The sequence below is a fragment of the Myotis davidii genome, unplaced genomic scaffold (genome assembly GCF_000327345.1).
Source record: "Myotis davidii unplaced genomic scaffold, ASM32734v1 scaffold575, whole genome shotgun sequence".
Lineage (NCBI taxonomy): Eukaryota > Metazoa > Chordata > Mammalia > Chiroptera > Vespertilionidae > Myotis > Myotis davidii.
This window is the reverse complement of record NW_006290306.1, coordinates 4,177,492-4,191,322: the sequence shown is the minus strand read 5'-3', so window position 1 is coordinate 4,191,322 and position 13,831 is coordinate 4,177,492. Positions and strand designations below refer to the sequence as shown.

The 13,831-nt window shown below is 40.6% G+C and overlaps 1 protein-coding gene across 4 annotated transcripts in view; it reads left to right on the top strand.

Annotated features, from left to right (window-relative positions):
- Nucleotides 1-13,831, top strand: part of EPHA4 (EPH receptor A4) — a 135,986-nt gene that overhangs the window by 96,007 nt on the left and 26,148 nt on the right. For all 4 annotated transcript variants that reach the window (XM_006763385.2, XM_006763386.2, XM_015563662.1 and 1 more), the window contains 3 exons: nucleotides 5,111-5,235; nucleotides 6,316-6,475; nucleotides 7,661-7,772. In XM_006763385.2, the coding sequence (XP_006763448.1) occupies nucleotides 5,111-5,235; nucleotides 6,316-6,475; nucleotides 7,661-7,772 (397 nt within the window). The remainder of the gene's footprint in view (nucleotides 1-5,110; nucleotides 5,236-6,315; nucleotides 6,476-7,660; nucleotides 7,773-13,831) is intronic.

Here is a 13,831-nt window from a genome sequence, read left to right as displayed (position 1 = left end):
AGAAGACATATTGAGTGGGTACCAACACCGCACTCAACCAAAAAGAGTGGTGCCTCAAAATGCTGCCTGTAACAGGTGCAGTGAAGCAAATTTTAATGTAAACTTACATTTGAATGACATTTTACAGGCTGAGTGTTCAAAAAAAAGTTCAGAAGCATCACAGGTCCCATAGAAAACAGACTCCAGTTATAATCAGAATTGTCATTTACTTCTCTCATGATTGTCAATGTCTTAGTTTACCTAAATAGCAAAACCAAATTCACCAAAGGTCATCTGAAACAGGTGCAGATAAAAAGTTATTTTAGGGATGACTTACTTCTGGTACTTCAGACTTAGAAAACCTTTTTCCTTTCCACAAAGAGTATTTTAGATTTTAAGATTTAGTTCACTTTTATGCACTTGACAAATTTATTGCGCACCTACTATGTGCCATACATGATCTTAGATAGTGGGAATGTAGGGATGAACAAGCGCAAGCCCTCTCCGTATGGAAGGTACATTCGAACAACTCGCATGCGTGTATCTGCAAGGGAAGGGGTTTTATAAATGGAAGAACCGAGGCAAAGAAATTTGGTGATTTGCCCAAGATGGCACCTAGTAACTATCAAACCTGGAATTTTACCCCAAATCATTTAAACATTGATCTCTTGTTCCAAACAAGTGACTAAAGAATATTTTAAGTATATGGGTCAGATATGTTTTCATCTTATGTCCTAGATGAGTGCTCTGCCCTCACAGCACCAGGGTGTTAGGGATTTCCTGAAAATTCTTATCATGTTTGCAGAAGTGCGCCTCTGCTCAGCCTTCCTTTTTGCTTTTCTGCCAGTTTGTCCCTGCAAATCTTGAGCACACTCCCAGTCTTTTTCTAAGCCCTTCCATGCCTCTTTCTGCAAGCCACACTGCATTTCTCCCTATTCTGGTTTCTTGTCTCGTCACTGTTTTCATTCAGCCAAGTACAGACATCTATGGGCCATTGGAAATTCTGCTTCAAAGCCTTGAAAATTAGGAGCTTAACTGAATTAAATCATAAAGCTTTTTTAAAAGCTCTCCTTCGCTAGTGCTTGTCTTGGTGATTTTTACATTTATCATTTACCTTTCTTTAGCCACACTATTGTCAACAAGCATGACCACCTTTTCTTGTTATGTGTTATGTCAAAATTCTAGCCATTAAAGAAAGCCTGTTTATGTCCACAAGCACAGAAGTTTCCTAATAGCAAACATCTATTTTATCACGGAAGTCTGGGTAAATAGGAATGCTTTTCAATCTAAGATGCAGCTCTCTCTTTCAGTAAGGAGAGTTACATCAGCCCTCAGCTTCTTCTTGGCTTTTCCTCTGCTGCTGAAGCAGGTACATTACATGCCTAAAGCACTCACCTCTTTCTTCTCCCCACCATCATGAGAGAATTTGAATGAAAAGAGGGTTCGATGGAACTGTCTCCTCTTGAGGTCTAGAAAACGGGTCCTCTGAGTTGACATTAAAGAATGTCTTCTCTCTGAGGCTATTGTAAAAAATTTTCCATCTGTGGGGTTTTTTGTTTGTTTGTTTGTTTGTTTTCCAGTTAGGAAGAGTCTAAAAGATAAGATGGTACTCAATTTGATAACAAAGATTGTGTTTGATACCGCTTTGCTTGCCCTTCCCCTTCTTTGCCCTGTTGGATCGGTGCTCCTCCAGTATGTGCTTAGTGAATGAGTCGGTGCTGTGGGGAAAATACGTGTCTATAAGGTCTCAGAATGTAAATCAGAGAAATGAGAGGGAAGCAAGACCTTTCCTCTGCTTGGTCTTCTCATGTTGACCACACTTCCCACTATGAATTAGAAAGAAGCCCTCTTTTGAATTAAGGCATTTATTTTTCAAAGCTCCCACTGAACCACATATTTGGGACAAATGTTCAATCTGTTACTTGATCAGTCTATTGTTTCTTCTTCTAGTCCTGTTAGCAAAGGGCAGAGCCCTGGCATACGGGGGCTTAGGACCCGGAACATTTCTAAATTGAGTAGGGATTGGCAGAGTTTACCAAAGTGTGGCAACATATCATCAATGGCATCAGAGATGGTTTTAGGGAAGACCCAGATGGACCCTTACACAATATTGAATTCCCCTGTGTGAAAGTTAGTTTCTTTTAAAATCTCTCATTCTCTAGCTTATCTCTTTTGGCAAAGATGGAGAGGCAAGAGTTGATAGTATTATTGAGTTGATGGTATTATTTTACTGAAATGTTGTTTTCATTTTTATGGTGACTAGCCATTATTGCAAGTGATAACAGTAATGGCATTTTTCCTTTCAAAATATTTCCTTTCAAAGTAGTATAGTGTGTCAATTTAAGAAAAAAATGTTCCTTAAATCATAGTACAAGATACAGAGGTTTGTGGCAGCAATTAATTATATGGGTGACATGAGAAAACTGATTCTTGGCAACCACTGGAGTAGGGAAATGCCATTGAGAAATGCCATTGCCAAAGACCTCCACTAGGGAAGCAAGCCACAGGCAGTCATAACCCAGTAGGGTGATGGCTTCCAGATGTAGTTAGAGGCTGCCTCAGGAGCTTAGAAGGCAAGGCCAGGGGAGAACCCTTATGTCGGTTATAATGCGGTGCAATCCCCGTTTTCTCTTCTGTCCGGAGAGGCAGTGTGGTGGGGCCCAGCTTTTGCCAAACTGGTGTTCTTCTTATCAGAGAAGGTAAGGAGCACTCTTCCACAGGGAGAGGGGCTGCCATAGCATCCTACAATGCAGTGGCTTGTTTGAAGTACGTTTCTCAGTCGGACCTGCTCAGGGAATGCTTTTGTCACTGGCCTGATAAAAATGCTCTTCTGAAAAACATCTGTTCACCAAGAACCTGGACTTCACAGCCGCAGGACATCATCCTTTTTGTGAATTAAGGCTATTTATTCTACTTTCCTCTTTAACCCCATTTTCATCCATTTGTATGACAGCGAGTCACTGTGCATACTCTCTGTGCATATGAATTTTCCAAGTAGGGCTGCATTAGAAATAGTCTGTTAGTTAATGCGATCATATTGTTAACTCCCTGCCTGGAGTTTGTGGAGAGCCTTGGTTGAGCTCATATTGCCTTTGAATGGGCACCGGACACCCCTGCTCCAACTTCTGAAATGGAAATCAGACTCATCTCCCACATACAGCAGCTGAGTGATAGCCCAGCTAGAGGGTACCATCTTAGTTAATCAGTGCACTCCAAGGGCTGCCAGGCAATTCTTTTCCGAGAAATCTGTTGATTATCAGGGTTTGACCCAGACCATTGCTGAGAGAAAGTTCATTTTATAACTTCATGATTTTCTTCCCTCCTGCTTTCTTTCTAATGGCCTTGCTTTTCTATTTCATTTCCCAATCCTGAACATCTGAGATTAAAGAGCCTCTTTTTATGGAGTGTATGCTAAAGTGCTCTGTTAGGCAATATATTCATTACCTGGAGTGAAATGGCTTTTCACAGCCAGGCAGCCTTCTTAGCTTCCCTGCTAACTCTATATTTAAGGATGTCACTCCTTGGGTTTTGCTGGGCAATGGCTCTGTGTCAACTAGTAAAGAAAGAGAAAGAGCGCGTGCGTGCGTGCATGCGTGTGTGTGTGTGTGTGTGTGTGTGTGTGTTGGGGAAGGGGAGCTTTAATACAGCTAATGAGCACATTTGCATTTTTCATTTTCTTCAGATGTTCAGTGGCTTCCATATGTCTGCTGGGTTCAGTTGGGCATGAGTAACCTTGGGTTTGCCTTTGATGGAGGACATGTGAATCCACTGCATCTCTCACTAGTGTTTATGCCTGAGATCCAATCTGGAATTGCTCTAGAAGAGAAGGAAGGGGAGGAGGAGGAGGAGAAGAGGCATAGTGTATGTGTGACTGCCACCCACCTTTAACAAATATACTGGGCTGTCAAATGACCACCTACCTCTGAGAGATGCTCCCTGGTGGACTGTGCCATCAACATGCCTGTCAGATATGGTCAAGTGGGTTTGAAGCTAGTCCCTGTTCCCTTTTCAGTGACAATTTATTTTTTCAAGTTAGGGTCTGGGGTGTGTGTGTGTGTGTGTGTGTGTGTGTGTGTCTCAGAGAAGAACATTTAGAAGACCCAACACTACAGTGTTGCTCCTCAGTGGCCATTTTTGATGTTTTCACTATTTGGGAATAAAAAAGAATATACATTGAATTTAGGAAGACCCCCTAATCTCTGGTTCTACAGACCAGCGTCATTAGATAAGGTTGCTGAATTCATGACTGCTTCCTCTGCTCCCTGGAGATGGTGCATTAGTACTTTTGTCAGTCACAGTGGAGCTTAACAACAGCTGGCTGGGGCTGGGGCCCAACAGAGGAGAAGCAAGCATTAGATTGGTTTTAGACATCTCAAATGCATCCTCCTCCTCACCCCTGACAACACACCGAGTGAAAGGCTGCTTTTGTGTCTTTCTCAGTGGAAAAGTTTGCTACTAGTAGGCAAAAGCAATATTTCAACTCTCATAAAGTCATTGCAGAATGCCATATATGTCCAGAGAGAACATCATTGCTTTATTTGTGTTCTTCATTATTTGCATGGTTGTGTTCAAACTGGAAACTTGCACTGTAATTAAGCAGGACTTTGTTTTATATTGGAAAGTATGTAAATTGTTTGTCTGTGCCATTTCCTCCAGTTCCCTTGGAAGAGTTGCAAATCCTCTTGCTGGTATGAAATTAAAGACCAGAAAGATGACACTCGAGTAGGATGAGATGCAGTTTCAGTGAGCTTAAAGGGAAATTTTCCAAAGGCTTTCAAAGGCTTGCAGAAAATCAGAAGTAGACAGCATTCTCTATACCTGCAGCCTTTTGAGAAGAATGGTTACAGGTGCTGTGGAAATGACATTGTAGACCCGTCGACCTACCAGGCTTTTACTTCAGAGATTATTTTTCTAAGACAAACAAACCATGCACAAAAGGATACTGGAGAGAACCATTAAAATGGTGTATGGTATACTTTTGTTCAGGGGAAGAGCTAAATGTGGATTGGGAGGAAGACAAGGCAATCCTTTATACTTTTCTTAAGTAAAATGAAATTACTGATACCACTAATTTTTTTCCCCTGAAATAAACTGTTTTTTATTTTTATTGTTTTTTTGTTTTTCTCAATAGCACCATCATCCATTGCTTTGGTCCAGGCTAAAGAGGTTACCAGATACAGTGTTGCCCTGGCTTGGCTGGAACCAGATCGGCCCAATGGAGTGATCTTAGAGTATGAAGTCAAGTATTATGAGAAGGTATTAATTGAATGAGCAAACTTCTGCCCTCCCTTTCTTTTTTTCGTTTCCCTCCCTCCCTCCCTTCTCCCTCCCTCACTTCCTTCTCCTCCTCTTCCTCCTCTTCCTCCTCCTCCTCCTCTTCCTCCTTCTTCTTCTTCTCCTTCTTCTTTTTATTTTTTTCATCTGGTTTTTGACCAATTATAAATCCTGAAATACCAGTGAATCTCAAAGCCAAATGCAGTTTGCTTCATAATCAAATCCAATTATGAATTTTATGTATTAAGTTGTTATCTTCAAAAACAGAAAAAATACATTGCATTCTAATGTAGCTATAATGTTTTCTTTCTAGTAATGGAATTCAAAACAGCTAGTTCTAATCTGTAACCTTCTGTCTGGAGAGTGACTCATAAAAGATGAAATGATGGTCTGCTTAAGTAGGTCACTGCCATTCAGAATCAAGGTGTGGCTTTTGATGACTTTTAATAGAAAACCAGGGAAGAAAAATTACATTCTTCTGCCTCTTAAAGTTATAGAAGGACATTATTTTTACAAGTAACTTTTCTCCCTTAAGGACAGAATTCTGAAGGGAACTATTTGCATTCAAAGTTGTCTAGAAAAATGAGCAATTGTTTTCTCTTTTTAAAGATAATCATTTATTGGCTTCCTTATTAAAAGCAGAAAAAGGGGAAGGGTTTTTTGTTTTTTCTCATTGAAACCAGATTACAACATTTTTGACATTTTCTAGACAGAAAAGTAGAAAAAGACAAGGGACTTTCTTATAGTTATTTCTGTTAAATTGCTGTGTGTGGAGTGAGAAAAGCCATCAGTCATCCCCTAATGGTCTTTTCTCAAAAAGATCATGAGTAAAGATCTGAATGTGCTCAGTGTCAACAATGATCATACAACTGCATTTCTTTCAACATCTAGAAATAACAGTAGTACTTCTAACATTGAAGAAAATGTAGTGTTTAGAGAGTTAATCAAACTCCATTTTCTTTCAGCTTCTGAGTAGATTGTCATGGCTCCTTTAATTTTGTGCCTAGATAAGTGGAGGATTTCTTTTGCCATCTTCCTCTATTTTATCTTTCCGCAATGTAGGATCAGAATGAGCGAAGCTATCGCATTGTCCGGACAGCTGCCAGGAACACTGATATCAAAGGTCTGAATCCTCTGACTTCCTATGTTTTCCATGTCCGGGCCAGGACAGCAGCTGGCTATGGAGATTTCAGTGAGCCCCTGGAGGTCACAACCAACACAGGTAAGAAGTTCTGAAGTTCTTTTGACCATTCAGGGCAAGTCCTATTGCAGGAAAATCCAAAGTGTTGCACATCATTTTTGGTTAGGCAAACGTTTTGTTGCAATGAACAATGACTGTAACTTGGAAAACATCATCCTATTTAGAGAAGAGCATTTTAAAATATATTATTTGACCTGTTTTTTCATATGATTGAAGAAAAAAGTCTGTTTTGTTTGCTTTCAGCATTCTATAAACCATGAGAAATGAGATCACTGAACCAATTGAGAGCTGCATAGCTAGGAAATTTTCCTCCTGGGAAGACTGGAAAAAGGGCCATTTTTTTTCCCTTTCCTATTTATTTCTAGGAATCTTTTAAAATCAAGTCAGACCATTTTTGTTTGTTTGCTTGTATGTGTGTGTGTATTAAAGCCCTTTTGGACAAATATATCAACTCTTTCAACATTGTGAGTTGGACCAACTGGTTGATTAAGTAAAAAATGTTAACAGAGGGTGTACCCATCAATAAGCAGGTTACATAAGATATCTCCACATCCATAATTAACTAACCAAAATTGAGCCCAGTTGATAAGGAGATGGTGGAGTAGAATTTTGGGCATCAGTTCTAGAAAGTAATTATATTCACAAATTATTAAATAAATAAAAAAAAAGAACAAAAACAAAAGCAGAGGAGAAAGTACTCCAGAATTAAATTGCCAGGGGTTTGACATCCTTTGGGATTATCCTGGGAGCCTTCAAGGAGGAAGTGGCCTTTGAACTGGACACTAATAGGCAGGTTCTTGATGGTTTTGGGAGGTGTGGGAGGGAGAGGAACATTCAAAATTGCTTGTCCTTTCTGAAATTTCCCACTAAGGAATGCATCAGATTTTTATGTAAGAGTTAGGAGTAAGAGAAGAAAGGAAAAGAAGAAGAAGAAGAAGGAAAAAAAAACAACCCACCTTCCTGGTGATGTTTACCACAGGATTTAATAAGAATCTTCTGGTTGAATTTTTTCATGCAATTATGAAAAGAATGCCCTTGTCTCATTAAGGCTGCCTTAGAAAACGCTGTTGCATGAATACTTAACGAAGGGCAAAGAGGCTGTGAGCATTCTAAATGGCTTCAGACATTTGAAACTTGTGACCCAGTCAGAAGTGCTCCCTCTTAGGACCTTCCCAAGGGTGATCCTTGTGTGACTGTCTTTACCAGTGCCTTCTCGGATCATTGGAGATGGGGCCAACTCCACAGTCCTTCTGGTCTCCGTAGCTGGCAGTGTGGTGCTAGTGGTCATTCTCATCGCAGCTTTTGTCATCAGCAGGAGGTAAGCACTTAAGCCACTCACTGAACCACCCTCCCTTCCCAGTTTTTATGAGGGAGCTTTTTGTCCCCTCCACACAAAGCTGAGGCTTTGATTAGCATTATAAACACAACATTTGCATCTCAAGCCCCATTCTCTTGGCTTTGATCTCCCCACACCCCTCCTGGAGCTGCTGACTGTACCCTGGTGGGAGCTCTCAGAGTTGAGAGCCTGGAAAGACCCAACTAATTCCAGGAAACCAAGCTGCAAAGCAAGCCGGTGGGAGACTTCTAGATGCTCTAAGCTGTAAGGTGTTACATTTATATGTCTCTTAAGCTTGGACTTACTGCCAAAGGCAAAAAAGAGAAAGCCTTATAAAACTTGGGACCAAAATTTGTGCTCTGCCATTTGTCAGCTAAATTACTTAACCACTTTGAGTTTTGATTTTCCTTTTATTAAACAAGGGTAATGATATCTGCTTCAAAGAGTTATTGATGGAGGCTTTGATAGACAAAGTAGATCATATGGCACACAGTAGGTGCCTCCGCATTTCCAGACAGTATCCATTGAGTATATTGTAGGCATAGCATTATTCTTGGAAATAAATATAAAACAGCCAATTACTTAGTCTCTGTAACTTTACAATCTAACTTGAAACTTTAAAAACAATCTAGAAAAGAAAGAATTAAAAATGGTTTGGCAGCATATTTCTTTGAAGCAGTTTTTCTTATTGCTGTTGCCTCCATCTGCTTATTAACGCTGCCTGGAACGTCTGGAGGGAAAGGGGTGGTAGGGGCGGGCAGCTGCTCTTCTTCAACCTGTGCCCACATCTAGGCCTTCTTTATGTCCTGTGAGCAAAGCTGCCCCTTCTCTGATCTCATGCCCATACCATCCACTGTTTCACAAGGTGAGGCTTTGGGGAAAACAAACAAACCCACAAAAAATGCACAACCTAAAAATGTCAAAATGATTCTCTTAAACATAAGCCTTTCATGTTAGGGAAGAGGAAGATGATACACAGAAAGATGTAGTACTTGTCCAGAGTCATGACACTGGGACCCCGGAAGCCATGCCGGGCTCTCAGGCCACTGTGGCATTATTTCTCTCTGCCTCTTCTGTTGGTGATCTCACTGATGTCACAAATATGCCTCTGGCTATTTCCAAATATGCCTCTTGGCAAGTGACCATGCCTTTCCCTCGCCTTGGTAATACATCATCATTAAGGTGATGACCATATAGCTTACTTTGCCTGGATATGGTCCCAGTTGTCACTTGTATTTATTCATATCACTCTCCAAAATTCCTATTATATAGAGATCAATTTTGATCACTTTAACATAGAATAGAACAACTCCTCATGGTGTGTGGGAACCTACATTGGTCATCCTGCTAGGTTTTGTTGGTGCAAAGTCTAAACTAGATAAGTTTGATCAGTGTCTGGTTCCATCCTGAATAAGTTAAATCTACCACAACTCTCATCCTTGTTGCTATAATGCACATATCCATGTATACATGCCTGATCCATCCTATGTGATGGTACATCTTGGCCTTCGGACACTTCAGCTGGCCTGAACAGAACTTGAATTTCCAGTGTGCTTTGCTTCCCTGGCATTGATTTTGGAAGTAAATCAAGATGGACTGCTTTCTTGTCCATTGCCATTTGATTTTGTGTATGTATATACCTGCCAGGCATATAAACACTTGGGGAATGGTATGCATTAATATATATTCATCTGATAGTGGGAAACAGGTCAGATGGGGGAGAATAAAATTATAGAGCATTTTTCATTATTACATATTTCTGCATTTGAAAATTTCACAGTATATATAAACAACTTCTGTTATCAGAAAATGTAGATGTTTAAAAGTCTAAAAATAGAAAACCATTATTAATTACCTTAACTTCTAAAAAATATTTAGTTGAAATCCAGCACCATGTGATTCTCAGAACCATTTGAGACAACTCATGTTTCCAGGAAGTGGGTCTCTTCTTGTGTCTCCACCTTCTCTCTGATGTTGTTTGGAAGCATTTTCTAGTTGTAGCTCAAATTTCTTGGAGATTTACCTTTTAAAAAAATAATTTAAGTTGCCCTGAATATAGCAGTCAAACCAGAGTCATAAGTCACCTCATTATAAGTTATCTTGGATGCTCTTCTGCTTGGATGAAAAGGAAGGGAAATGTAATGCAGGAAGACAAGTTTATTAAAAGCCATAGCTCTAGAAAATAGCATCGCAAGCCTGATGACTTAATTTCCTCTCGGCTTTTATTGATCACTTTATTATTTAAGGCAGGATTGATAACAGGATGCATTGGATTTCCAATTATGAGTCCCCACCTTAGAGAATTGAGCCTGTCGAGTTACCCAACGATGATTCCTGGCCCTTCTTCCCCATTTTAAAAAAAAATGTCACTTCCCAAGGCTGATAAACACTGCTTGGTGATTGGTCCTCAATGGATCATTTTTTAGAAAATGAAATGTCAACCCCTTGCCCTCCTATTGATTCTGCTTTAGTGTCGGCCATAAAGCTGTCATGGGGAAGGCTGCCGGGAGCCAGGTAGTGACAGGCTTTGCTGGGGCGGATGCACACTCAGCTGATTCTTCCTCACACGCAGGCGTGTGCTTTGTCATGTTCCTCGGCAAATGTTGAAGTGGGACAAGAACAGGTGAAGAGAGAGGAGACAGGTCTTGCGGATAAAAGTCTGGCCCATGCTTTTAGTGAGAGTGCAAGTGAAAGGTGGTAAATGGTACCCCCAAAGTAATCTCGTCACACTGCAGCCTGCAGTCCAGGAAAGCAACAATGAAACTCCCTCCCCTGGAAAGTGATGGGGCTGCTTCTGGCTTCTTAGAGCCACATAATAATGATGGCAGGATGGATGCTAGAGGCAGACCCCTTACAGAGCGATTCCACCCCCACCTGAATCCAACACTGCTGATGACATCTGAGGGTTTTAAGATGGGCAGGGACCCACAGCGTGAGTGAGAGAAAGTCTGAGTACCTCAAAGAGAAAGTCTGTTTGGTGCTAATTTGTCCTTTAACAAGAGGAAACGGCCTCAGGCTCACAGCTGGTATCTTACTAGATTTTTTTTTTTTTACTAGTAATTGTGTCATTTATTTCATCACATAGGGATTATGCTAAGAAGCCTGAGCTTTAGGCAAGCCAAAGCAAGCTTCAATTTTTTTAATGAAAAGATCCACATTTTTCTTTTGGTTAACTTGGATGTGTAAACATTTAGGGATCTTAGTGACAGTCCAGCTACTAAGTTTATAAACTTTATATATTTAAAATGATATGTTATGCAAAGTACGTTGAGCACGATATGCTGTATGTTTTTACCGCCCACATTATGTTAAGCAAATTAACTTACCTTTTTTATAGGCGTCTTTGATTAGTATCATCCCCATCAATCCAGTGATATTTTAAGGATTCTGTCAACTTTTTGGAGAAAACAATTGAACTTGCTAACTGGATTGTTTATAAAGTGCAGCAGTTCTTGTACACCCCATGGGATGCTATCCCTAGAAATGTTACTGCAAACCACAAATGCACATTCTCTTAGCAGACAGCCTCATTTGCCCATTTGCCTATAGGTACATATTTGTAAACTCTACAGTGCAACCACTTTATTGCTTTTTGAAGTGATTTTTGGAAAGACTATTAACAGTGACATTATAAAATGCAATGATGAGGTCAGAACCTTTAGGATGAATGATAAAATGTGTTAAATTTTTCTGACACTCCATCCCCCTTTATATTAATGATTTAATTGGGTTTCTTCCAGAAGCATCACAAATAGTATTAATTTGGGTTGCTTTAGGCTAGTGTATCTTCCCCAAATAGTACTTTATTGTTCGAGTATGAAAATCCCTCTTAAGAAAGGACCAAAACATGGGATGACTCTTCTCTAAGATCAGAAATAAGTATTGGCTGATAAGCATAGCTGCTTTGATACTGACCTTCTGATGATTGCAAGTGATTCTGGGTTTCCATTTATATTAGGGGTATAAAGTACTCCTTTTACCTGAATTAAGAAAAAGAAGTGAATTGACTTGAAGAGAAAAAATGAAGTGTCTATGACAAAATTTGTGGGGGAGTTACACCAATGTTTCTTGTTTAGGAAACAGGAATTCTACCACTGCCATCTCGTATATCAGGAACTTGAGGACTAGAGAGGCGGTTAAACAATCAACTGAACCAAGGTCACACAGTTGGTTAGTTGCTTGATCCGGACAGGAATCCATCTCTCCTGACTTCCAATACTGGCAGTGGCCACTTTGAAGCCAACTGTTCAAGTAGTGCTAAACCAGTTACCATTCAGTCTGTATCTGCCTTTCCCTGGCGTCCTCATTGGAATATTATGATCACGTAGGAATGAATACACTTAAATGGTAGCCTAAATTGGCTCTGATGAAGCCATGTAAATTCATACAATCAGGGGCAGATGGTACTGCAGGAACATCTCAAAACGACCTTCCTGCAATCGTATGGTTCAATTCCAACCATTTCAAAACGTTGCTTGTGAAGAACATTTAGCCATCATTTGGTTCAAGAACAATGACAACTTAAGGAAGGGAATAAAGAAGGATGGCTTCTATGAATCATCATGAGTGATGCCACTGAATGCTAGAAAGGGTTCTCCCGGACCCAGCTAGTTATGACCTTGCCTTATCTTCTTCAATCTGCAATTTAGCTGAATAAATTACTTACCTTTTACTAATTAGTTTTGGAACAGTGAACCGCATCAATCAAATCCATCCACTTGGTCAGGGAAGTTAGTATTTTAATAAAAGCTGAGTTTCAGCTGTGCCCCTGCTCTCTCCCCTCCACTGTTTGGTTTGTTTTACTGAGGATCTCAAGGTGCCAGGAACAACACATTGGTTGGGAGGGCAGCACAGGGGCTCCTGCTGATCCTCGACAAAGTCTGTTAATACCCTTATTGTGCCTCCCTTTGACAGAGGGAGGGCTTAACTCCTTGGCTTTCAAAGTTTCACCTGCAGAGGGGACGCTTTTCTGTGACTCCTGCAGTTGAAAGTTACCATGTTTCCTTCTGGAGCATTCGCTCAGCAACCATTCCCCTCCTTGCCCTTTTTAAATCAGCTTGCCCACATCTTAATAATTAGAAATTCTTCAACAAAGGTTTCCTTCTGCCATTCAGGTGATCTGCCTCGAAGATCAGTATGGAGTTAGCACATCTGGGGTCAGCCAGCCTGTGGTTTCCTCCAGGCTGGCTGACCCAATAAAACGCTTCAGTGGGCTTGCTTTCTTGGGACAATAAAGGCCACATTGTCCTACCCTGAGACAAGGAGAAAGGGTCATCAGGTGACAAAGGTAGAGCGGGACCGAGGCATTTGAGTTTTCAAGGTATTATTAAAAAGCTAATAGGCTACAATTAGCCTTTGAACAATAATTCCAGTGTTTCTTTTCGAGCATTCCCTGTACTTTTGTAGGGTCCTCTCCTCCGAGTCACACTGCAAAGTAAAGAAGTTTTGCCTCTAATTTAATTCCCCCTCCAGGTTTAGGAGTCTGAGGAAAGGATGGACGTGTCAGCCTTATAATTAATGATCCGGCCATTTTGCATTTCCGCCGGCTTTGCACGTATTTAATGAATGTGCTAGATATGAAACAGATAACCCCGCCCCTGGGCAGCTTGAGGCCCCTTGTTTCTATAGGTGCATACCAGTGTTTTTTATGAGCTTAGTTGGTACCAAAGCTCTCCGGCTGTATGCATTTCCCCTCCTCTGCCTCTTTAAAGGAGAGATGTTCCAATCAGTATTGGGGATCTAAAGTGGTTTAAAAGATACACTTGTAATTTTAGATATAATGCTTTTAGGAGCTGATAAAATACAATCTCTGAGGCGCTGGCAGGATCCTATCACTCCCTTGGGACGAAGCCAGGAGGAGTTTCCCTGACATGAAATGTTATTTTCATGGTCCCTGACTTAACACTCCTGTTTCCTTTAAAAGGGGAAGGATGGGGAGAGGTTTGGATGGGACTATATCTTTCTTATGTTTGGTTGCAGCATACTTAAATTTACTTGGATTCCTTGATGAAGAAGTGGACTTTGAGAGCAGAGTGGAAAAC